The following is a 24,149-nucleotide window of genomic DNA, read 5'->3' on the forward strand; positions in this document are numbered from 1 at the left end:
AGTACAGAAGGTTGAGGTGTGAGCGATAGCTCTGAGAACAGCGTTTGCCCAATAGGGGACATGGTGTTTTTGTCTTTGATCAATGGCCTGCCCACCCTTTGGCCCGTTAGGAAATAAATTCAAGAGACCGAACTGGTTATCCGTCAGGTTTATTCCTAAAAGCCAGTGATCAGGAAGAACAGTTGAGCAGTGTCTGGGAAGCCGGATAGTACAGCACCGCTACATTCACAACACAGAAGGGGGCGCCCAAAAGGCGCAGGTGCCAGCAAGGAGTATTTCTAGGATGCTTTTACAAGTTACAACATTCTTTTCACACCACGAAAATCCAGCCCACCAGTTCATCCCAGTTCCTTAGCTCGTTCTGTTCCGTATCTCTGTTCTCGGTCCTAGCGTTCCGGGTGCTGGTCCGGGAAGACACCTCCCAGACTGGTGCCAAGATCCAGAAGGAATGATGAAGTGCGGATAGGATCAGTTTCCTACCTGTGGAGTTGTGCTTTTGCAGGGGATTGTTAGCACAAGCGAACCGATTTCTGGGGAAAAGACAGGCCCAGTCCACAGTCCATTTGGGTCAATTTCACAGTTACACAGTTCTTTAAATGGTGAATTTCATGATTTCAGCTATTTGAATCTCAAATCTCACAGTGCTGTAAATGAAGGGGCCCTGACCCAAAAAAGGAGTTTTGGGGGGGAGAAGATTATTGTAAGGGGGTACTACTACCCTTACTTCTGCACTGCTGCTGGCAGCACTGCCTTCAGAGCTGGGCAGCTACAGATTGATGGCTGCTGGCTGGGCGCCCAGCTCTGAAGGCAGAACAAGCAGCAGCAGCAGCACAGAAGTCAGAATAACATGGGATGGTGTTGCCACATTTTCACCTGCCCTGCTGCCTGCAGAGCTGGGCCCTTGATTAGCAGCCGCCATTCTCTGGCTGCCCAGCTCTTAAGGCAGAGCTAAAATAAGGGTGGCAACACCAGAATCCCCCTAATAACCTTGGGACCCTCCCCCCCCCACAACTCCCTTTTGGGTCAGAACCCCAGTTTGAGAAATGCCAGAGTCCCCCATCAAATCCTTAGAGCATCGGGCAAAAGTGCACAAGAGACCAGACTCCACATGGGGAAAACCAGATTTCACAGTCCACGATGCATTTTCATGGCCATGAAGTTGGCCCTAAATATATGGCACCTGAATCTAGAATAAGTGTCACCAAAGCAGCATCCCTCACTAGCCCACCTCTCCTTTGGGAGTCCTTGGGGCTCATCTATGCTCAGGCACGTTCCCCTCCCTCCCGCCACTGGAAGCGTCTGCCCCTCGGCCCTACATCCTCCTTCATCTCCAGCACTGTCTACACTTAAACCACTACCTCAGCCCAGCTGCAGCACTTCCGAATAGACGCTACAGCACGGGGAGGGGTTGTCCTATCATTAGAGGAAATCCACCCCCTGAGACGGGGCGACAGAAGAATTATTCTGCTACCCGAGTTCTCCACACTGGGCGTTAGGTCGGCTTCACCCCTGCTCCTGAAAGCTGATCCGTCCACATTGTGTGAGACCCGGCAGAGACGTGACAACCGGCTACCTCCTGGGGCACCCACACACACGTGGGCGTTCAAAGCCTCAGGCATTTCACCGTAGTTTCATGCAGCCACCCAACATTCAGAAAGCTGCCCAGGTAAGCACCTCCCAACAAGAGCCTGCCTCTGGCACCCCAGCCCCTCCCCCCAACCCTCTGTCCCCCTTCTGCCCTCCTACACCACATAACCCAAACCCTCTGCACTCCTGCTCCTGCACCCACATTTCCTCCCACACTCTGCACCCCCTCCTACGCCCTCCTCCAGGTCACAGCCCCCTCCCGGACTTTATACCCCAATCTCCTACCCCCGCTCACAACCCAAATCCCTGCACCCTCTCCTGCACTCCTGCCCCAGTTCAGAATATTCTCCTGCACCCACCCATACCCCCTCCCAGACCATGCACCTTCTCCTGCACTAGCTCTCAACTCCCTCCTTCACCCAAACTCCATCCCACCCCCACCCCCACCCTCCACCCCAATCCCTTTGTAATGAACATACACGTGTTCGCCTGACTATAGACGTCTAATCCAGAGATGCTAGAACTGGGCTTCGAGGCCTGGTGCCGTCAATCCTGATCTGATTTTGTGGGGTTTGGGGGCTCTCTCGGATTCTGCTGACAGGACCAGAAGCAATGGGCTTAAATTGCAGCAAGAGAGGTTTAGGGTGGACATTAGGGCTACGTGTACAGTGCAGAGCTATTTCGGAATACCAGAAGTATCCCAAAATAGCTATTCCATGTCTTTTGAACATGCCTGTTATTTCTAAATATAACGGGCTTGTTATTCCAATGTCCCTGTAAACCTCGTTCCACGAGGAGTAAGGGATGTTTCGGAATAGCGCTCTATTTCAAAATTAACTCAAAATAGGTTACTCAACTTGTGTAGCTTATTTCAAGTTCCAGGTGCAACCTAGGAAAGACTTCCTAACTATCAAGGTAGTTAAGCACTGGAATAAATTTCCTAGGAAGGTAGTGGAATCTCCATTACTGGAGATATTTAAGAGCAGATGGGATAGACACCTGTCAGAGGGGATCAGACAGTGCTTGGTCCTTCTGGGAGCGCAGGGGACTGGACTTGATGACCTCTCGAGTCCTGGTCTAGAATTCGAGGCTTTATTCTGTCATCAAGAGAGGAAGTTCCGAGGAGAGGAGGGGCTCTACCGTCACTCTCTGGGAGTAGAGCTGGGGTGCACACAGCTCCCCCTTGTTTCTGGCTCCTCCTGTGAAATGTCATCATTTTCCACAGGTTATTCCATCCGTCTGTGAAACTGGCCCCCAAAGGACTGTTCACTTCAGAGGAGTCATTCTCTTCCTCCTCGCCGTGCAATGGGGCCTGTAGGGCAGGAGGCCTGGCCTTACGATGAGGAGAACTGAGGCGGCCACCTCAGGTGCCAGACTGTGGAAGGGCACCAATAGGACCCAGAGGGTAGAAAATTGTGTCTGCTGCTGGTGCGTGTGTAGGTACCAGAGCAGAACCATGAGAGCAGTAGAACAGGAAGAAGGCAGAATCGAGACCTTTCAAAGATTTGGCCCAAGCAAGGTGGCAGGGGGGGCGGCATTTGAGCTCCCCGCCTCAGGTGCCAAAATGTCGTGAGCTGGCCCTTTAGGGCAGCAACAGCAGCTGTGGTGATAGCGGGGCATTTTCCCACCCTTCTTCCCTTCTCAAAACAAGCATAAGGGCCAGGCCTCAAGCGGCAACTGGCCACCTCCCAGATCGGGATGTTCCCATGTTTATTAAGCTCCCTGCCTCAGTGGATCCTGGTCCTCCCATTGACGGTGGAGCTAGGGTTGCCAGATGGTTTCAACAAAAATACCGGACACACTTGATTGACATCACAATCGACATTCCATCTGAGTTAGGAAACACTGGACAGTTCTATTTCCTCATTTCTATTTTCTCAATTTGTTTCCCGAACAGAAAGCTCAAGTACTGGCCTGTCCAGTTCAAAACCAGACACCTGGCAACCCTATGAGAAGGACCAGGAGCTCTAGAACCATTCCACACTAACCACTGGGCCTCACTTCCCTCCCACTCCTGGCTCCCACCTCCTTGAGCAACCACTAGCCCCTGTAGAGCGAGGGACAAGATCCCAGCACCCACTTCCCCCAGGGCTCCTACACTGGTGCAGCCTCCTGATCCCCCAGTGGAGGGGAGAAAGGAAGTGCCGTGTCTGAATTCGAAAACCCACGGGGGTTGAGTGAGGCCGGGAGATGTGGGGGGCCCGACCCTGGATGCAAGCCTCACGGATGGGGAGGAGCCTTACCTAGGAGCAGTCAACGGGGAGAAGGCCAGGATACCTCAGGCAGAGCTGGGGTAGGTGAAGAGACAGCCCAGACCCCGACAGGCTGGGCTCAGAGTGGTGCCCAGACCTGGAAGGCAGGGACTGAATTGCGGCCGGTGCTCAGAGCTGTGGGGTGAGCAGGCTGGTTACACCCTGGCAGCCCTTTCACAGATCCATGTGTAGGAAAACCCACAGGGCTCATCGTTCCACAGGCCGGTCTCCAGCAGCTGGGCACAGTTCTCGGCCTCACCCTTGCCCTCGGGTGTGGGAGAGAACAGGTTATTGGGCTCCCACCTGTTCCAAAACCTGAACGAGAAGAAAGAGACGACTCCTCAGAACCCATAGCCACTGACTGCACTCCCTCCGGGGATACCATCCCCTTCGTGTCCATGACATTCCCCTTCCAGGGGACGGAGCTCTTATTCTGAAGTGTCTACGTGACTGTGGGGCCAAAGCCAGCGTGATGATGGGCTGAATCGAGATAACAGCCTACTACTAGGTAAAGCAGCTGGGGTAAGTGCTGGAGAGCTCATTTTGTAGGCCCACCTTATCTGGGGGAGAGGCTCCCACCCAGACACCCCACGGCAGCACAAACTTGCCCTCCCCATGTTTCCTCAGACCAGCCCTGCAGTAGAAAGACCCCACCCCATGGGCCGAGGAGGCTGCTCCCTCCCCATGGCCCAGTCAGTCAGCATCCAGTGCGCTCAGTGCACACCTTTCCCACAGGGAAGTACGCTGAAGCCCAGAGGAGAAGCATGTGGTTGCTAGGGACCTGGGCCACATTCGAACCAGTGACCTGCAGGGGACCCATAAGGCCTCAAGTCGTTCAGCCCCCACAGGTTGCGCCATCCCATCAGCGTTAGAGCCACTAAGTACCTGCAGGGGCAGCTGGGGAAGGCCAGGACAGGGAGGGGAGAGCAGAGGCCCCAAAGAACAGGACTTACGCTAATGTCAGAGGAGTGTCGTCCACCCAGCGCCAGTCGCCTTCACGCTCTTGGTCGGTGAGGCCGATCCAGTAACGGACGGACCCACCTCTATGGACCAAGTAACCCTAGAGAGGACGACACAGCGAGTGGGGTGGTTAGAACTGGACTCAGACCCTGCGGCGTCTACTCAGGCAGCGCACCCGTGGCAGGAACTCACCCCAGCCTGGGGCTGGGCACCGGCCCTTCAGCGAGCGCGCTCGGTGCTGCACGTGCCAAAGGAGGTGGCCAGGAGCCCGATTCTCCTCTCCCCCCAGCAGAGGATGCTGGGGATGGAGGCTTTGCCAGAGGAGGAGGGGAGGCTGTGCTGGTCTCGGCCCAGAGTGGGCAGACGGGGCACTGAGCCTGGGAGACCCTTAGAAATGGAAAGTGCTCACCCGGCTTTTCTCCAACAGCTTCCCCTGTTCCCTCCCATTTGCTGGGCTGAGCTTTGAGAAGGAACCCGCCCCCCTGCGTGTGTGAGTCTCGATGGAACCAGAGCTGGTAACAATTCCCCCGTTGCTGTCTGACCCATTTCTACCCTGGCTGGAGCTGGTAGATGAGCGGGGGTGGGGCAGCAGGATGAAGCACCCACCCAAAAAAACTAAGGTCAGCGGCTGTGTCCAGCACCGTCCAGTCCTGGCCCTTCCCTCCCGGCAGACGCCCCTGGGCTCTGCGCTCCGGGGGGACCTGGCCGGATAGTGACGTGCTCTTGGGCCCCTGGGACTCTGAGCCCTGCCGGGTAAACACCTGTCCCATGAGCCCAGCTGCTCTGCTTCCCCGTCCCTCCTCCAGCCCCCACCGCTGCCTGCACCTCGGCCCATCGCTGCGCTGCTGCCCTCCAACACAGCGGGGTCAGGGCTGGGCCTGTCACTGCCGGATCCCTGCTCCAGCCCTGCCCCTTCTCTTTGCTTTCCCACCCGGCCTCACACCAGCCCCCTGCCCACAGCCCTTTCTCCCAGGATCGGGTGGGGTCCAGGGCTCCTACCTGCTCCGTTTGCTCACTGATCACCACCAGATCCGCACCCTGGGCCAAGCAATTGTTTCTGGCCACCTGCCAGGTCCCGTTAGTGGAGGAGAAAAGGTAACAGCTGCCCTGGAACAGCGCCCAGCCGGGCTGGCACCGGGGAGGACCTGGCGGAGAGAACACAGCCGGGCTGGTCTGGGACTGAGGGGCTCCCACCCCGACAATCTCAGCCGTCCCCCAGGGCCTGGCAGCTTCACAGGAGCATCCGCCAGCGAGGCCCCATCCAGGAAAGTGTCTTGGTGAGTGGTCAGCTTAAGCCGCCCCCAAACCCACATGCTGATGAGGGGACGATTCCAAGCCTCACACATGGGCCACCCCCCTCCTCCCATGCATCCCCATGCACCACAGAGCAGCCGATTCTTCTGCCCACCTGACAATGCGGGGCCAGGCCCTTCCTGCGATCCAACAAGGGGCAGTTCCCTCCCCACGGGCCAAGAGGGGCCAACCCTCCCTCCCCAACACCCCCATGAGAATTTTATTGTGAAGCCCCCGATTTGCTGGCTCTAGTCTTACCTGCTGTGGTCCAGTGGCTGGTGGAGTTGGGGGCCCCTTGCTCTGTGGGAGAAGGGCTGGCCTGCAAAACTAAACCCAGCCCAGACGTCACTGCCAGGGACGCCCAGAGAATTCACCTGTTGTCAGCACCAGCTGTTCCAAGGGGACTGGGACACTTGTCCCGCAGTTTAGTGGTGTAGCAATGGGGAGACTGAGACCCCTTGGGCCCCACACAAGGGCACCTGATCCCCATCTCTATGCATCCCTAAAACAGAGGGAGATGGTGCAGCGCCCAACCCTGCCTAATGCCTGAGCCCAACCTCCCCGCACCAATGTTCCCTCTTGTTTCTCCATCCATGTATGTGTGACTCCCTTTTTCCTTCCTGGGAGCAGGTCGCGCTCACAGGTGTGCCTGGGCGCCTGATGTTTTTAACTTAAAAGAAGATCCCAAGTGCCCCAGTGGTGATGTTGTTTAACTGGGGATTCCCTGCCCATCCCCTTGCTGCAGTCCCTCGCTCCTAAAGAATATACAATGGCGGAGCCTCCCCCTGGCTGGCTCTGTACACACTTGTGCTGTGCCTCGGGAGCCTCCAGGAATAAAATTATTCTAGTAATACTCTGTATCTAATTCCAGAACAACAATGATAAACAATAGATATCTCATTGATTAAATGAGAATTATCACACCTTTACTTAACTTATAGAAACCAGGTTCAACAGATTAACAATGAACAAAATCAATTAAGAAGTCCACAGAAAGAAAGGAAACCTATCTATCTGGCATTTCTCTCCCCCATGTATCCCACCCCAGCGTGTGCACTCCCCTGCATTGGGAATCCCAGAGACTTGCTGGTGTGGGTGGGCTGGTCTGCAGCTGGGGTGGAGACAGCCCTGTACAGATTCTGTGTGTTAGTCCAAGTGGAGCAGCCAGCTGCAAAATCCCTCTGCCACTGGAGCAGGCTCCACCAAATGCCAGCAGCTCTGGTTCCCTGGGCAGGTCACTTGGCCTCTCTTTGGACCCAGAGCCAGTCTGTCTTCTGTGCTCCATCCTAGGCAGCACTTTCCCAAAGAGCCCAGTTACTCACAGTTACCTCCGGTGTAGGCTCTTCCCAGCCACAGGCATGGCCCGGATCTCTCCCCTACGGGGACAATCAACAGCAGCCGCCAAAGCAGCCTGCTAGATCCAAGCCCCAACAGGCTCTCAGTCACAGGCTCTAGCTGCAGCACCAGAGCTCCTGGCTTGGGAAAGGCTCCACACCAGCAACCTGACTCCTCTCACCCAAAAATGGAGCCTTGCCTAACTCTCTTTATCCATTCCTGGGAGAGAGCCATCATTCCCCCCTTTTCCCACGGGCTCATGGGACTTGTAGTCTCTAGGGCTACGTCTACATTGCATCCCTCTTGCTCAAAAGCCTATGTAAATGAACCACAGATTAGTATATTGCCACGCTCATTTGCATAATTAATTAGGGGCCATTTTTCCACAAGAGGCTTTTGTGCAAAAAGGAGCCATTTACACATCTCCTTTTTGTGCAAAACCCCCCTCTTGCACAAGAGCCGTTCTTCCTGAAAAATTGAGGAAGTATGGTTCATGTCAAGAGGTGGTTTGTGTGGATAAGGGGAATGAGGGTGCATGTATGGAGTCCTGTGGTAAACACGACTTGAGTAAAAGTCAAAGTATCACAAAAATAAATTACTTCAGTAAAGTACAAACACCGAACAAATGTACTTGAGTCGTGTAACCAAATATTTCTACTTAGTTACTTTCCACCTCTGCCTGAAGTATCCCTCTCAGTGATGGCGCCCAGCTGTGACGGTAGATGGGCCATCTGTGGAACTGAACAGAGCCCCGCTGTGAGCCTCAGGGACCTCATACCCTTCTGCCAGTGCGCAGGTTGGCAACTCCTCATCGTCTCTGTTATCGGGTGAGGCAGGAATCCCATAGTAAGGTGCCCCAAAGGCGCTCTCAACTCCTAAGAGCAGGAATGAGCAGAATGTGAGGAGGGGGTATCCCAGGGCCTAAATACTAGTGCTTTGTGCAGGGAACAGACTCAGGAACCCCATTTTACACATGGGGAAACTGAGGCACAGGGCATTACTGTGACTTGCTCAAGGTCACCCAGCTGGAGTGGAACCCACGTCCCTTAAGCCTTAGTCCCACACTTTCTCTGCTAGCCCATGCTGTCTCTGCCAGTGCTCAGCCTTCACCAAAACATTTCTGGTAGGGTGGGGGGCTGGGCTCACTGTGGATACTCACAGAAGAAGAGGACCAGGGTCACCAGGAGAAGTTTGGTGACCAGGATGATGATGGTGGAGATCACCAGCTGCCGCTTTGTGAGAAATGGTGTCTGGAAGAGGGGAAATGGCTCAGATAACCTTGTCCTGGCTCTTACCTTCCCCCCCTCTCCAACCAGCACTGAGTGAGACCCACTTTGGGATCTGTGTGTAGCATCTTTAGCTAAAAGAGCTTTTCTCTCCACTGTGCCCCAGGCATTTGAGTTTAATGGGCACCCACAAACATGAAAAGGACAAAGCCAAAAGGCCGAACTCTGCTCCCAGTTACACCGAGGTAAATCTAAAGATCAATCAGGAGTGTAAGTTGGGATTTACACTGGTGTGAAAGGGATCAGATGCCGATTCAAAAGATTTCCCAATCTTGGTGAGAAATGGACCAAACTTTGCTCCCTGTGGCATCAGCGTAAATCTAGAGCTCAGTCAAGACTGTGACTCAGGACTCACACGGGTGAACACAGGAACAGATGCTGGAGTAAATTGTTTGCAAAACTTTGGTGGAAAACAATCACGTCCCCTGCCAAGCAACCAAGTTTCCCCTGGGTAGGTTGTGTGACGCTGTCAGTCCTGCCAGCCCTTCAGTCCCCTGTGGGGCTTCCAGGGACGGCAGACTGGGTGAGACCCCCCCGCTCCCCCTTTCTGATCGGCTTTTGAAAAGGGGAAAAACTGAACTCCTTTTTCACTTTCATCAAGCACCACGGAGGAGCAAAAAGGGAAGGAACCCGACTGCTCGACCCCCCCCCCCCTCCCCTCCGGGACCACGACACTGATCAGCAGAGACCACATCTGCCAGCAAGGGAGCTGGCATGTCTCACCGTGGGGAGGGAATGGAGCTCAGCCCATTCGCTTGGGTCCTCCTGGCCCTGCCGAGTTTCTCCAGCCAGGTTCAGCATCTTCCCCGGGCCCCTCCAGATCTCTCAGCTGTGCAGACGTCTTCCTCCCTGGAGCCAAGATTAGCAAGCTGAGTGGGTGCCCCTCAGACTCTGCTCTTAGGTCCCACTGGACTTCCTGCCACACAATCCACACAGTGACTCAAGCGCCCCTGTGGTGCAGACAGCATGGGCCAAGCCAGGACGTTGCGCCTTACTCTGCCTCCTGTGTCACCCAGGCAGACTCTGAGAGAGCCCCCAGCATCTGCAAAATCAGATAAGGATCAAAGGCACCTGGCCAAGCTTATCGTCAAATGAAATACAAGTCATAGTTTTCAGTAGACTCTGACAAGCCACAAGCATGTGCAGCCCTGGCCTGTATTTCTAATAACGCTTCCCTGCCTCTCAGTCGTCTCCTTTCAAAACTAAACGAAGCCCAATTCTTTCAGGTTTCCTTCATAGGTCAAGTTCTCTAGACCTTTCATCATTCTTGTTGCTCTTCTCTGGACCTTCTCCAATTTCTTCATATCTTTCTTGAAATGTGGTGCCCAAAACTGGACACAATACTCCAATTGAAGCCTAATCAGTGCAGAGTAGAGCGGAAGAATGACGTCTCGTGTCTAGCTCACAACACTCCTGTTAATGCAGCCCAGAACAATCTTGGCTTTTTATGGAACAGCGTTGCACTGTTGGCTCATATTGAACTAGTGGTCCACTATGACCCCTAAATCCCTTTAAGCAACGCTCCTTCCTAGACAGTCACTTCCCATTCTGTATGTGAGAAATGGATTGTTCCTTCCTACGTGGAGCACTTTGCATTTGTCTTTATTAAACTTCATCCTATTTACCTCAGACCATTTCTCTAGTTTGTCCAGATCATTTTGAATTTTGACCCCTATCCACCAAAGCAATTGTGACCCCTCCCAGCTTGGTATCATCTGCAAACTTAATGAGAGTTCTCTCTATGCCATCATCTAAATCGTTGATGAAGATATTGAACAGATCTGGTCCCAAAACAGACCCCTGCGCAACCCCACTTGTTATGATTTTCAAGCAGGATTCTGAACTGTTAATAACTACTTTATGAGAATGGTTACACAGCCAGTTATGCACCCACCTTATGGTAGCCCCATCTAAATTGTATTTGCCTGGTTTATTGATAAGAATATCATGTAAGACTGTATCAAATGCCTTACTAAAATCTAGGTATACCACATCAACTGCTTCTCCCTTATCCACAAAACTCGTTAGATTTGTTTGACATGTTTTGTCCTTTACAAATACATGTTGGTTGTTACTCATCACCTTATTATCTTCCAGGTGTATGCAGATGAATTCCTTATTTACTTGCTCCATTATCTTTCCTGGCACAGAAGCTAAACTGTTTGGTCTGTAGTTTCCTGGGTTGTTCTTACTTCCCTTTATATAGATGGTCACTAGTTTTCCCTTTTCTAGTCATCTGGAATCTCTCCTGTCTTCCATGATTTTTCAAAGATGATAGAGGAGGTATCTGAGCCTTTAGCTATTAGCTCCTTGAGTATTCAATGATGCATTTCATCAGGCCCTGGTGACTTGCAGACATCTAACTATTCTAAGTAATTTCTAACTTGTTTTTTTTTAATCTTCTAAACCTACCCCCTTCCCACTAGCATTCACTATGTTAGGCATTCCTTCATCATCAGACTTCTTGGTGAAGACGGAAATAAAGAAGTCATTAAGAACCTCTGCCATTTCCGAGTTTCCTGTTACTGTTTCTCCCTCCTCACTGAGTAGTGGGTCTACCCCGTCTTTGGTCTTCCTCTTGCTTCTAATATATTTAAATAATGTCTTCTTGTTTCCCTTTCTATCTGTAGCTGGTTTGATCTTGTTTTGTGCCTTTACCTTTCTAATCTTGCCCTTACATACTTGCATTGTTTGCTTATATTCATTCTTTGTAATTTGACCTAGTTTCCACTTTTTATAAGACTCCTTTTTGATTGTAGATAGAATCATAGAGCTGGAAGAGAACTCAAGAGGTCAAGTCCAGCCTCCTACCCAAGGCAGGACCAATCCCAAGTAAATCAACCCAGCCATGTCCCTATCAAGGCAAGACTTAAAAACCGCCAGATGTGGAGATTCCACCACCTCCCTAGGTAACCCATTCCAGTACAATAGTTTTTCCTAATGTCCAACCTAGACTTCTCCCACTATAACTTGAGACCATTGCTCCTTGTTCTGCCATCTGTCACTACTATAAGTGATGTGAGGTCTCCCGGTTCAGCCACGGTGGTCTCTTGCCATACTTTCTATTTTTCCTATGCTGCTAAATAGCTTGATTTTGGGCCCTTAATAATGCCCCTTTGAAAAACTGTCAGCTCTCTTCAGTTGATTTTCCTCTTAATCTTGCTTTCCATGGGACCTTACCTATCAGCTCTCGGAGTTTACCAAAATCTGCCTTCCTGAAATCCATTGTCTGTCTTTTGCTGTTCTCCCTTCTACCATTCCTTAGAATCATGAACTCTATGACAGGACCAGAAGCAATGGGCTTAAATCGCAGCAAGGGAGGTTTAGGGTGGACATTAGGGCTACATCTATGCTGCGGAGCTATTTTGGGACATTAGAAGTATCCCAAAATACCTATTCCATGTCTTTTGAACATGCCAAATATAATAGGTTTGCTATTCCACAGTCCCTGGAATCCTCGTTCCACGACGAGTAAGAGACGTTTCGGAATAGTGCTCTATTTCAAAATTAACTCAAAATAAGCTACTCAAATTGCGTAGCTTATTTCTAGTTCCAGGTGCCATGTAGACACACCCTGGGATAAGCTTCCTAACTGTCAAGGTAGTTAAGCACTGGAATAAATTACCTAGGAAGTTTGTGGAATCTCCATTACTGGAGATATTTAAGGGAAGATGGGATAGACACCTGTCAGGGAGGATCAGACGGTGCTTAGTCCAGCTGTAAGGGCAGGAGACTAGACGTAATTTCTCGAGGCCCGGTCTAGTTCTAGAATTCGAGACTTTCTTCTGTCATCAAGAGAGGAAGTTCCGAGGAGAGAAGGGGCTCTACCGTCACTCTTGGGGTACGTCTACACTACAAAGTTAATTCGAACTAACAGCCATTAGTTCAAATTAACTTTAATAGGGGCTACACATGCAAACCGCTAGTTCCAATTTAAATCGAACTAGCAGAGCGCTTAATTCGAACTAGGTAAACCTCATTCTACGAGGAGTAACGCCTAGTTCGAATTAAGTAGTTCGAATTAAGGGCTGTGTAGCCACTTAATTCAAACTAGTTGGAGGCTAGCCCTCCCCAGCTTGCCCTGGTGACCACTCTGGGCCAAACCAGGGAAACTCTTCTGCCCCCTCCTAGCCCCGTAGTCCTTAAAGGGGTACGGTCTGGCTACTGTGCTTGTGCGAGTTGCAAGCCTGCCAGCACCCAGCCAGCAGACCCTGCACGGCATGAGCCAGCCACCCGCTGCCACTCAGCCCTCCGCCTCTTCCCAGGACCAGGCTGGCGGCTCCACAGAGCCTACCCGGGGCAGCAAAAGGAGGGCGCCCGTCTGGTCTAGTGCGGAGATCGTGGACCTCATCGAGGTTTGGGGGGAGGCCTCCAACGTCCACAATCTCCGCACTAGCCACAGGAAAGTGGCCGTCTACAGCACATGGCTGCCAGCCTGGCCACCAGAGGCCATATGCGGACCTGGGAGCAGGTCCACTGCAAAATAAAGGACCTGCTGCAGGCCTACTCCAGGGCCTCCCAGCCAGGGGCTGACCCGGAGGCATGCCCTCATTTTGAGGCCCTGGCCCGCATCCTGGGGACTCACGCGGTCCATGACCCCCGGGTGGTGATCGACCCCAGGGCAGAGGGACCCGTCCCTGACACAGAGGAGGAGGAGGAGGATGCTGAGAGCCAGGAGCCTGTAGGGAGCCTGCTCAGTTCCAAGGACCCCCGAGGCATCCCACAGAACACATCGGCTGTGTCACCTGAGGCCAGGGAGGGCTCCACATGTGAGTGTCATCATGCTCCCCTTATGTGTATGCGGGGGTTGGGGGGAGAGGGAGCCCAGGGACCATGCACCTGGGCCTTGCCCACCATGGAGCAGTGGCTGGGTGTCATGCAGGGGCCCTGGCCTGTTCCCCACATGCCGACCTCGCCTTGCAGAGGGGGGCTGGGTTTCACCCACTGTGTCCCCAGGGAGAACTGACCACTGCTCTTGTTTCACCACAGCTGCAGCACCTGGGATTGCAGGGTGCACCACCCCACCTGCAACAGCCACCTGCACCCAGGCCAGCAGGCGCACCAGGAACCTGGAGGACTACAAGCGGCGGTACCTGCAGCTACTGGAGCACCAGCTCCGCACCCAGGACCACTGAGTCCAGGAGGACCTGCGGCTTCAGCAGCGGAGCTTGGAGGCACTGAAGGAGCAGGGCCATGCCCTCAAAGGTCACCTCCAGACCTTGGTCAACAGGTTCCTGACTCCTCCTGCTCCAGCCCCAGTGGCCACCCCAGCTCTCGCTCCTCCTCCCATCCCTGCTCCCCCTCTCGCTTCCTCCGCACCCCCCATCCCTCCTGCCCCACCCTCCACACCCACTCCCCCCCCCCCCCCCGATGTCCCCAAACCCACAGTGCTGTGAGACGGGAGAGCCAGCAGGACCCCCAACCCTGAGCTTTCCCTTCCCTTCCTCCCCCTTCCAGCTCCCTCCTCCCAGGTTTGCCCCTCCCCTCTCCTACCTTCATTCCTCCCTCCCCCCATCCCAGTTATGTACAATAAAAAGTGGGGGGTTTTGGCAAAACAGGTGTTTTTATTTTACATTAGGAAGGGGGGTTAGGGAGGGGAAAGGAGAAGGAGGGGAGGGTGGAAGAAGGCCCCAGTGGGGCATGCAGGGAGAGCTGCACGTAATGGCCAGCCATGTGCTCAGCCTCAGCCATCCAGGCTGTCAGGAAAGCCTCCCCCTTCCTTTCACATAAATTGTGCAGCACGCAACATGCTGCCACCATGGGAGGGATATTGTGCTCGGCGAGGTCGAGGAGGGTGAGGAGGCATCTAAATTGGGCTTTCAGGCATCCGAAGGCCCCATCAACCACGATGCGGGCTCTGGTGAGCCTAGCATTGAAGGCCTGCCAGGAGGGGTTGAGGAGTGCCATACCTGCATGAGCACTGCTCTGACAGTGGATCTCCTCACGCCGAACTAGTTCCCGACGGATCGGTAGCTGTCCGGCGTGGAGAGCTTCCACAGGCCGATGGCTACACATTTCTGGAGGGGTATGGTGGGCCTCATGCGAGTGTCCCATCGCCGCAGAACAGGGGCGAGCCACTTGCAGAGCTCCAAGGTGTCCTTCTTCATCCTGAAATTCTGGGTCCACTGTTGGTCTCCCCAGTGCTCCAGAATGATGCGGTCCCACCAGTCACTGCTGGTGTCCACACGCTAGATGTGGCGGGGCACGCTGGTGTCCGGGCACTGCTGCAGCTCCTCCACGGCCCCCAGGGAGGCCAGGGGGAGAGGCAGGGGGGTGACGTGCACCAGATGGTGCCAGGCAGCCTCCAGCCATTGCTGGCAAGCTTGTAGCAGCTAGTCCAAAAACTGGAGCAGCATGCCCAGGGCGAGCTCTGGCTCTGTGGTGCCAACTGCGGCGGCGGCCCCAATGGGAACCACCGACACAGGCAGGCAGAGAGGAAAACGCTTTGCTGTCCCTCGGCAAGGTAGGCAAGCAAGTGGAAAAGCTGAGAACCGGCTGTCCAGGGGGGTCCCTTTAAGCACGAGCCTCAGATAGCCTCAGACAGCAGCCACACAAAACAACTACTGACCTGATGCCCTGCTGGAACCGGATTCAGCTGCCCTTAAATGCAACCCAGCATCCAATCAGTGTGGACGCGCTATTTCGAATTAGCAAAACGCTAATTTGAATTAGTTTTTGGGTCTAGATGCGTTAATTTGAATTAGCTTATTTCGAATTAACTCATTCGAAATAAGTTAGTTCGAATTAGCGCGGTAGTGTAGACATACCCTCTGGGAGTAAAGCTGGGGTGTCAGATGCATCGCATGGGGGGGCCTCCCCCAGCGCTTGCCACTCTGTGGGGGACACATTCAGCAAGCGTTATTAAATCGAGAAGCTAAACCTTGCTGGTAATGACCTGCATTTATTTTGTGCCTCCCCAGAGTCTCTACAGAGACCTAGCTTATCGACAGCGGCACACGAGGGTTTGCTGGATTGCTGGGCCACTGGGCTGCCCTTATCTCCCTCCCCCCGCTGCTTCAGTGGCCACAGGGCCAGCCACACTGGTTGAATGGCCCCACAACCAGCTACAGTAGCCACTGCAGGAGCCAGCCCCAGGGCCAGCTGCACTGGCCACAGCTGAAATGGCTGCGGATGGTTGGACCAAGGGACAGCACAAGCAGCGGCCCCGGGACCCACTTGAGCGGCTGTAGCTTGGCGATCCTCCAAAAATGTCCTGAGGAATTTCCCTGGCAGCTGGAGCCACTGTCCCTGCCCCCACAGCTCCCCCCCCACCCCCGTCCCCCGAAGCAGTGACAGGTGGGAAACCCTGGAGGCCTCTTCAGTGGTCCCTGGCAGCTGGTACCCCCCCCCCCCAGCCCTCAGCAGCAGCCCCCCAGGGTTCCCTCTCAGAAGTGGCCCCCTCACTGAAATTCAGTCAGTGCAGATACCGCATGACTTGCATCGCCAGTTGGCTCGTACCCCAATGGACACCGGACCCCAGAGCCGAGGATTCGAAAAGCCGGGTGAGGCCGGGATTTGGGGGGGGCCCAACCCAGGATGCAGGTGTCGCGGATGGGGAGGAGCCTTCCCTGGGAGCAGCCAATGGGGAGAGGGCCAGGATACCTCAGGCAGTGCGGGGGTGGGTGAAGAGACAGCCCAAGCCCCTGACAGGCTGATGGATGGGCTGTGAGCGGTGCCCAGACCTGGAGCAGGGACTGAATTGTGGCCTGTGCTGGTTACACCCTGGCAGCCCTTTCACAGATCCACCTGTAGGAAAAACTACAGGGCTCATCGTTCCACAGGCCGGTCTCCAGCAGCTGGGCGCAGTCCTCGCCCTCAGGTGTGGGAGAGAGCAGGTTATTGGGCTCATCCTTGTTCCAATACCTGAATGAGAAGCAAGAGACGACGACTCAGAGCCCGTAGCCGCCACTGCGCTCCCTCAGGAGATACATCCCCTCCGTGTGCACGACATTCCCCCTCCAGGAGATGGAGCTTTTATTCTGAAATGTCCACATGACTGTGGGGCCAAGGCCAGCGTGATGATGGGTTGATTTGAGATAACAGCCTACTACCAGAAAAAGCAGCAGCTCCCGTGGTGTAATTGCTGTAATAGCTGGGGGAGAGGCTGCCACCCAGACACCCCACGGCAGCACAAACTTGCCCTCCCCATGTTGTCTCAGAGCAGCCCTGCAGTACAAAGGCCCCCTGTGGGCTGAGGAGGCTGCTCCCTCCCCGTGGTCCAGCCAGTCCTCAACCATGAGGACCAATGAGCACACAGTGCGCTCAGTGGATGCCTTTCCCATGGGGAAGTAGGCTGAGGTCCAGCCAACTTATGTCATAGAGAGGGCACCCCAGGGTGAGGCCATGTGGTTGCTAGGGACATGGGCCAGATTCGAACCAGTGACCTGCAGGGGACCGATAAGGCCTCAAGTCGTTCAGCCCTCACAGGTTGCGCCATCCCATCAGCATTAGAGGCACAAAGTACCTGCAGGGGCAGCTGGGGAAGGCCGGGGCAGGGAGGGGAGAGCAGAGGCCCCAAGGAACAGGACTTACGCTAATGTCAGAGGAGTGTCGTCCACCCAGCGCCAGTCGCCTTCACGCTCTTTGTCGGTGAGGCCGATCCAGTAACGGACGGACCCACCTCTACGGACCATGTAACCCTAGAGAGGGCGACACAGCAGGTGGGGTGCTTAGAACTGGACTCAGGCAGCGCGCCCGTGGCAGGAACTTACCCCCAGCCTGAGGCTGGGCACCTGGCCCATCTGCGAGCGCGCTCGGTGCTGCACGTGCCAAAGGAGGTGGCCAGGAGCCCGATTCTCCTCTCCCCCCAGCAGCGGGTGGTGGGGATGGGGCTTTGCCAGAAGAGGAGCAGAGACTGTGATGCTCTCGGCCCAGAGACTGCACCTGGGGGACCCCTCGAAATGGAAAGTGCTCACCCGACTTTCCTCCAACGACTTCCCCTGTTCCCTCCCGTTTGCTGGGCTGAGCTTAGAGAAGGAACCCACCCCCCTGCGTGTGTGAGTCTCGATGGAACCAGAGCTGGTAACAATTCCCCTGTTGCTGTCTGACCCATGTCAACCTCTGGCTGGAGCCAGTAGATGAGCGGGGGTGGGGCAGCAGAATGAAGCACCCACCCAAAAAAACTAAGGTCAGCGGCTGTGTCCAGCACCGTCCAGTCCTGCCCTTCCCTCCCGGCAGACGCCCCTGGGCTCTGCGCTCCGGGGGGACCTGGCCGGATAGTGACGTGCTCTTGGGCCCCTGGGACTCTGAGCCCTGCCGGGTAAACACCTGTCCCATGAGCCCAGCTGCTCTGCTTCCCCGTCCCTCCTCCAGCCCCCACCGCTGCCTGCACCTCGGCCCGTCACTGCGCTGCTGCCCTCCAACACAGCGGGGCCAGGGCTGGGCCTGTCACCACCGGAACCCTGCTCCAGCCCTGCCCCTTCTCTTTGCTTTCCCACCCGGCCTCACACCAGCCCCCTGCCCTCAGCCCTTTCTCCCAGGATCGGGTGGGGTCCAGGGCTCCTACCTGCTCCGTTCGCTCACTGATCACCACCAGATCCGCACCCTGGGCCAAGCAATTGTTTCTGGCCACCTGCCAGGTCCCGTTAGTGGAGGAGAAAAGGTAGCAGCTGCCCTGGAACAGCGCCCAGCCGGGCAGGCACCGGGGAGGACCTGGCGGAGAGAACACAGCCGGGCTGGTCTGGGACTGAGGGGCTCCCACCCCGACAATCTCAGCCGTCCCCCGGGGCCTGGCAGCTTCACAGGAGCATCCGCCAGCGAGGCCCCATCCAGGAAAGTGTCTTGGTGAGTGGTCAGCTTAAGCCGCCCCCAAACCCACATGCTGATGAGGGGACGATTCCCAGCCCCACACATGGGCCAACCCCCTCCTCCCATGCATCCCCATGCACCACAGAGCAGCCGATTCCTCTGCCCACCTGACAATGCGGGGCCAGGCCCTTCCTGCGATCCAACAAGGGGCAGTTCCCTCCCCACGGGCCAAGAGGAGCCAACCCTCCCTCCCCAACACCCCCATGAGAATTTTATTGTGAAGCCCCCGATTTGCTGGCTCTAGTCTTACCTGCTGTGGTCCAGTGGCTGGTGGAGTTGGGGGCCCCTTGCTCTGTGGGAGAAGGGCTGGCCTGCAAAACTAAACACAGCCCAGACGTCACTGCCAGGGACGCCCAGAGAATTCACCTGTTATCAGCACCAGCTGTTCCAAGGGGACTGGGACACTTGTCCCGCAGTTTAGTGGTGTAGCAATGGGGAGACTGAGACCCCTTGGGCCCCACACAAGGGCACCTGATCCCCATCTCTATGCACCCCTAAAACAGAGGGAGATGGTGCAGCGCCCAACCCTGCCTAATGCCTGAGCCCAACCTCCCCGCACCAATGTTCCCTCTTGTTTCTCCATCCATGTATGTGTGACTCCCTTTTTCCTTCCTGGGAGCAGGTCGCACTCACAGGTGTGCCTGGGCGCCTGATGTTTTTAACTTAATAGAAGATCCCAAGTGCCCCAGTGGTGATGTTGTTTAACTGGGGATTCCCTGCCCATCCCCTTGCTGCAGTCCCTCGCTCCTAAAGAATATACAATGGCGGAGCCTCCCCCTGGCTGGCTCTGTACACACTTGTGCTGTGCCTCGGGAGCCTCCAGGAATAACATTATTCTAGTAATACTCTGTATCTAATTCCAGAACAACAATGATAAACAATAGATATCTCATTGATTAAATGAGAATTATCACACCTTTACTTAAGTTATAGAAACCAGGTTCAACAGATTAACAATGAACAAAATCAATTAAGAAGTCCACAGAAAGAAAGGAAACCTATCTATCTGGCATTTCTCTCCCCCATGTATCCCCTGCATTGGGAGTCCCAGAAACTTGCTGGAGTGGGCGGGCAGGTCTGCAGCTGGGGTGGAGACAGCCCTGTACAGATTCTGTGTGTTAGTCCAAGTGGAGCAGCCAGCTGCAAAATCCCTCTGCCACTGGAGCAGGCTCCACCAAATGCCAGCAGGTCTGGTTCCCTGGGCAGGTCACTTGGCCTCTCTTTGGACCCAGAGCCAGTCTGTCTTCTGTGCTCCATCCTAGGCAGCACTTTCCCAAAGAGCCCAGTTACTCACAGTTACCTCCGGTGTAGGCTCTTCCCAGCCACAGGCATGGCCCGGATCTCTCCCCTACGGGGACAATCAACAGCAGCCGCCAAAGCAGCCTGCTAGATCCAAGCCCCAACAGGCTCTCAGTCACATGCTCTAGCTGCAGCACCAGAGCTTCTGGCCTGGGAAAGGCTCCACACCAGCAACCTGGCTCCTCTCACCCAAAAATGGAGACTAGCCTAACTCTCTTTATCCATTCCTGGGAGAGAGCCATCATTCCCCCCTTTTCCCACAGGCTCATGGGACTTGTAGTCTCTAGGGCTACATCTACATTGCATCCCTCTTGCGCAAAAGCCTATGCAAATGAACCACAGATTAGCATATTGCCACGCTTAATGTGCATAATTAATTGGGGGCTGTTTTTCCACAAGAGGCTTTTGTGCAAAAAGGAGCCATCTACACAGCTCCTTTTTGTGCAAAACCCCCCTCTTGCACAAGAGCCGTTCTTCCTGAAAAAATGAGGAAAGAAGGCTCTTGTGGAAGAGGGGTTTTTTGTGCAAAAAGGAGCTGTATAGTTGGCTCCTTTTTGCACAAAAGCCTCTTGCTCAAAAACGGCCCCTAATTAATTATGCAAATGAAGTGCAGCAATACGGTAATATGCGCTTCATTTGCATAGGCTTTTGCACAAGGGGGATATAATGTAGACGTAGCCTAGGGCTAGATTGCAGCACAAAGGATCCTTTAATAAGGGGTCTCCATGTGGAATAATGTTTACATATACCAAGACACATTCACATGTGCACCACCAGCAGAAAGAAAAAAACGAGCTGTGGGCATTTGATTCACTGCTGAGCGGCTGCACAAGCACACGGCTCACAGGGAACCCCGCCCTGCGCCCTAGACTTTCCAGCTCCCTTCCCTCCCACCTCCTCTGCAGGCTGATTCTACCCCCCACTCCTGCGTTCCGAATTTGGAGGGAGACACTGCAGCTGCCCCGTCCTGCTAGGTGCTCATCCCCCCATTACACCCCGTGGTGGTGTCCTGTTTGTTCCCAAGGCACAAGAGGGGCCATTAGGGGAAGGCAGACTGGGACCAGTCAACAGGAGGCCAGAGAGCACCTCCCATTTACCCCTCTCCGCAGCCCTGATCTTATGTGCAGCCAGTGGTGGAAAAAGTACCCAAAAAAGTAACTTGAGCAAAAGTACTGCTACTTTGAAAAAACGTAATTAAGTAAAAGTCAAAGTATCCTTCTGAGAAAGTACTTGAGTCAAAGTACAAAAGTATCTCATCTGAATTGTACTCAAGTATCCAGAAGTGGAAAGTAGGGTGGGGCGGGGAGAGGAGGCCTAGAGGACCAAGCTTCAGGGCTTCCCACCGGCCAGATTAACTCCTCTGGACTTTGTCAGGCTCTGGGGTGAGGCCGAAATGAGGGGTTCAGTGTGCAGGTGGAGAGTCTGGCCAAGAGGGAGGTGCAGGAGCAGGCTGAGGGCGGGGTGTTTAGACGGGTGGGAGTGTGCAAGAGGGTACTGGGAGAGCTGGGTGGGTCGCGGGTGCAAGGGCTGGTCATGAGGGAGGGCGCTTACCTAGCTCTGTGCTCTCCACCCCTCCCCACTGCTGCCATTGGCCGAAATCTGTGCTTCCAGAAATGGCAGTAGAGTAAAAAGTACAATATTTCCTAAAAAAAACGACTTGAGTATAAGGCAAAGAATCACAGAAATAAATTACTTGTGTAAAGTACAAATACAGAGCAAATGTACTCGAGTCGTGTAACCAGGTACTTCTACTTAATTACTTTCCCACTCTCCCTCTCGGGGGTGGGGCAGGGGGCCCCAGCTGTGTGTGTAGATGGGGCCATCTGTGGAACTGAACAGAGCCCCACTGTGAGCCTCAGGGACCTCACGCCCTTCTGCCAGCACACAGGTTGGCAGCTCCTCGTCTGCTCTGTTATCCCTGTTGTTAAGTGAGGCGGGAATTCCACAGTGGGACACCCCTAAGGGGGTTCACCTTCTCACTTCCTAAGACCAGGGATGAGCAGAATGTGAGGAGGGGGCATCCCAGGGCCTAATAACTAGTGATTTGTGCACGGAGCAGACTCAGGAACCCCATTTTACACACGGGGAAACTGAGGCACGGGGAATTACTGTGACTTGCTCAAGGTCACCCAGCTGGAATGGAGCCTGAGTCCCCTAAGGCTTAGTCCCACACTTTCTCTGCTAGCCCATGCTGTCTCTGACAGTGCTCAGCCTTCACCAAAACGTTTCTGGCTAGGGTGGGGGGCTGGGGTCACGGTGAATACTCACAGAAGAAGAGGACCAGGGTTACCAGGAGCAGTTTGGTGGCCAGGATGACCAGGGTGGAGATCACCAGCTGCCGCTTTGTGAGAAGCGATGTCTGGAAGGGGGGGAAATAGCTCAGATAACTCTGTCCTGGCTCTTTCCCTGCACCCTAGCACTGAGTGAGACCCACTTTGGGATCTGTGTGTAGCATCTTTAGCTAAAAGAGCTTTTCTCCCCACTGTGTCCCAGGCATTTGAGTTTAATGGGCACCCACAATAATGAAAAGGACAAAGCCAAAAAGGTCAAACTCTGCTCCCAGTTACGCCGAGGTAAATCTAAAGAGCAGTCAGGAGTGTGACTCAGGATTTACACTAGTGTAAATGGGAGCAGATGGGCCAAACTTTGCTCCCTGTGGCATCAGTGTAAATCTAGAGCTCAGTCAAGACTGTGACTCGGGACTCACACGGGTGAACACAGGAACAGATGCTGGAGTAAATCGTTTGCAAACCTTTGGTGGAAAACAATCACGTCCCCTGCCAGGCAGCCAGGTTTCCCCAGGGCAGGTTGTGTGACGCTGTCAGTCCTGCCAGACCCTTAGTCCCCTGTGGGGCTTCCAGGGAGGGCAATGGGTGAGACCCCTCCCCCCTTTTCTGATCTGCCTTTGAAAAGGGGAAAAACTGAACTCCTTCTTCACTTTCTTCAAGCACCACGGAGGAGCAAAAAGGGAGGGAACCCGACTGCCCGATCCCCCCCCCGGGAACACTGCTCTGATTAGCAGAGTCTGCATCAGCCAGCAAAGCAGCAGGCATGTCTCACCATGGGGAGGGGACGGAGCCCAGCCCGTGTTCCTAGGTCCTCCTGGCCCTGCCGAGGTTCTCCAGCCAAACTCACCATCTTCCCTGGGCCCCTTCAGCTGTGCAGGCGTCTTCCTCTCTGGGGCCGAGGTTAGCCGGCTGGCAGGGTGCCCCGCAGGCTCTGCTCTTCGCTCCCACTGGACTTCCTGCCACACAGTGATTCAAGCTTCCCTATGGTGCAGGCAGCATGGGCCGTGCCAGGGTGCCCCCCCTCACTCTAGCCCCTGTGCCACCAAGGCAGACTCTGAGAGAGCCCCCAGCGACTGCAAAATCAGATAAGGATCAAAGGCACCTGGCCAAGCTTATCGTCAAATGAAGGAGGAGTCATAGTTTTCAGTAGACTCTGTCAAGGCACAAGCATGGGCAGCCCCGGCCTGGATTTCTAATAACACTTCCCTGCCAGGAAAGCTGGGGAACCCAAACCGGAACTGACTGAGGCAATTGCTGTTTGCCAAGCCTCATTTCTGATCTTCTCTTGCCACATGACAAGAAGCAGCTGAGGGAGACCGTGAGACTCGACATGGGCCCAGCGCCCTACAGCCTTGCTCGCTACACATGCCAGAGGGAGCAGAGCTGTGGGTCGGTAGGTCCGCAGCTTCACGCCAAGGCTGAGGCCATGAGGCCGAGGTTTTGGGAGAATGTGAAACACGGCAGCAGCGGCTGCTATACGGCCTAGGGGCATCCCCATCTTCCGGGCCCCTTCCAGCACAGTAGGATGCTGCGTGAATCCGCTCCATGTCCCATCTGGACAGGTTAACGTTGAGCTGGTGCAGCTCAGCGCCACAGTCAGCCGCCTCCTCGAACGTAGCCATCAACCAGTCAGCAGTGATAGAGAGCTTTCCTCTTGGGGGCTCCTTCAACCCACCCCTGAAGGGCTGGTATGGCCTCTCTCCAAAGGGATACCAGGCTAAATGGGTTCCCTGCTCTGACCCAGTCTGGTGATTCCTGTGTGCCGAAAGATCAAACCCAGGCCCATGAATTGCACTAGGGATACAGAGGAAAGGTGGTTGGAGGCTTAAACTGGAATTTCATGAAAGCTTAGAGGTCTCAAAACAAAACAGGCCCGTGAGCGATTGTAAGGCCATTGTAGGCTGGTTATGGAATTGACACCCTTCCGTCTGCACTGCTGCCTTCAGAGCTGGGTGGTCGGGGAGTGGCTGCTGCTGGCCGGGAGCCCAGCTCCGAATCATAAAATCATAGAACACTAGAACTGGAAGGGACCACGAGAGGTC

The 24,149-nt window shown here is 54.6% G+C and overlaps 1 protein-coding gene and 1 long non-coding RNA gene across 2 annotated transcripts; both read right to left on the reverse strand.

The window, feature by feature from the left end:
• Window positions 1-2,094: 2,094 nt before the first annotated feature.
• On the reverse strand, window positions 2,095-6,638 carry LOC142818952 (uncharacterized). Its single transcript, XR_012896646.2, has 4 exons — window positions 6,351-6,638; window positions 5,799-5,944; window positions 4,793-4,899; window positions 2,095-4,154 (listed from the first exon to the last, which is right to left on the reverse strand). It is a non-coding gene; the product is annotated as an uncharacterized LOC142818952 (long non-coding RNA).
• A 7,640-nt stretch (window positions 6,639-14,278) lies between these two features.
• On the reverse strand, window positions 14,279-23,729 carry LOC102457847 (uncharacterized). The gene is made up of 8 exons (XM_089774860.1): window positions 23,598-23,729; window positions 22,955-23,063; window positions 22,088-22,178; window positions 21,371-21,462; window positions 18,771-18,839; window positions 18,219-18,364; window positions 17,246-17,352; window positions 14,279-16,576 (listed from the first exon to the last, which is right to left on the reverse strand). Exons 1-8 carry the CDS (start codon window positions 23,727-23,729, stop codon window positions 16,429-16,431), a joined length of 894 nt encoding a protein of 297 aa, XP_089630986.1. The 3' UTR covers window positions 14,279-16,428.
• Between the last annotated feature and the right edge of the window lie 420 nt (window positions 23,730-24,149).

Source organism: Pelodiscus sinensis, chromosome 31, assembly GCF_052426305.1.
Source record: "Pelodiscus sinensis isolate ZL-2025 chromosome 31, ASM5242630v1, whole genome shotgun sequence".
NCBI classification, from domain to species: domain Eukaryota; kingdom Metazoa; phylum Chordata; order Testudines; family Trionychidae; genus Pelodiscus; species Pelodiscus sinensis.

Excerpts from the sequence above, each read along its gene's own strand:
- LOC102457847 (XM_089774860.1), bottom strand. The coding sequence starts at position 23,729 with ATGGCTACGTTCGAGGAGGCGGCTGACTGTGGCGCTGAGCTGCACCAG. Across the intron at positions 21,463-22,087 it reads AACCCTGGTCCTCTTCTTCT|GAAATATTGTACTTTTTACT; the intron begins GTGAGTATTCAC and ends CGTTTTTTTTAG. Across the intron at positions 17,353-18,218 it reads TCAGTGAGCGAACGGAGCAG|GGTTACATGGTCCGTAGAGG; the intron begins GTAGGAGCCCTG and ends CGCCCTCTCTAG.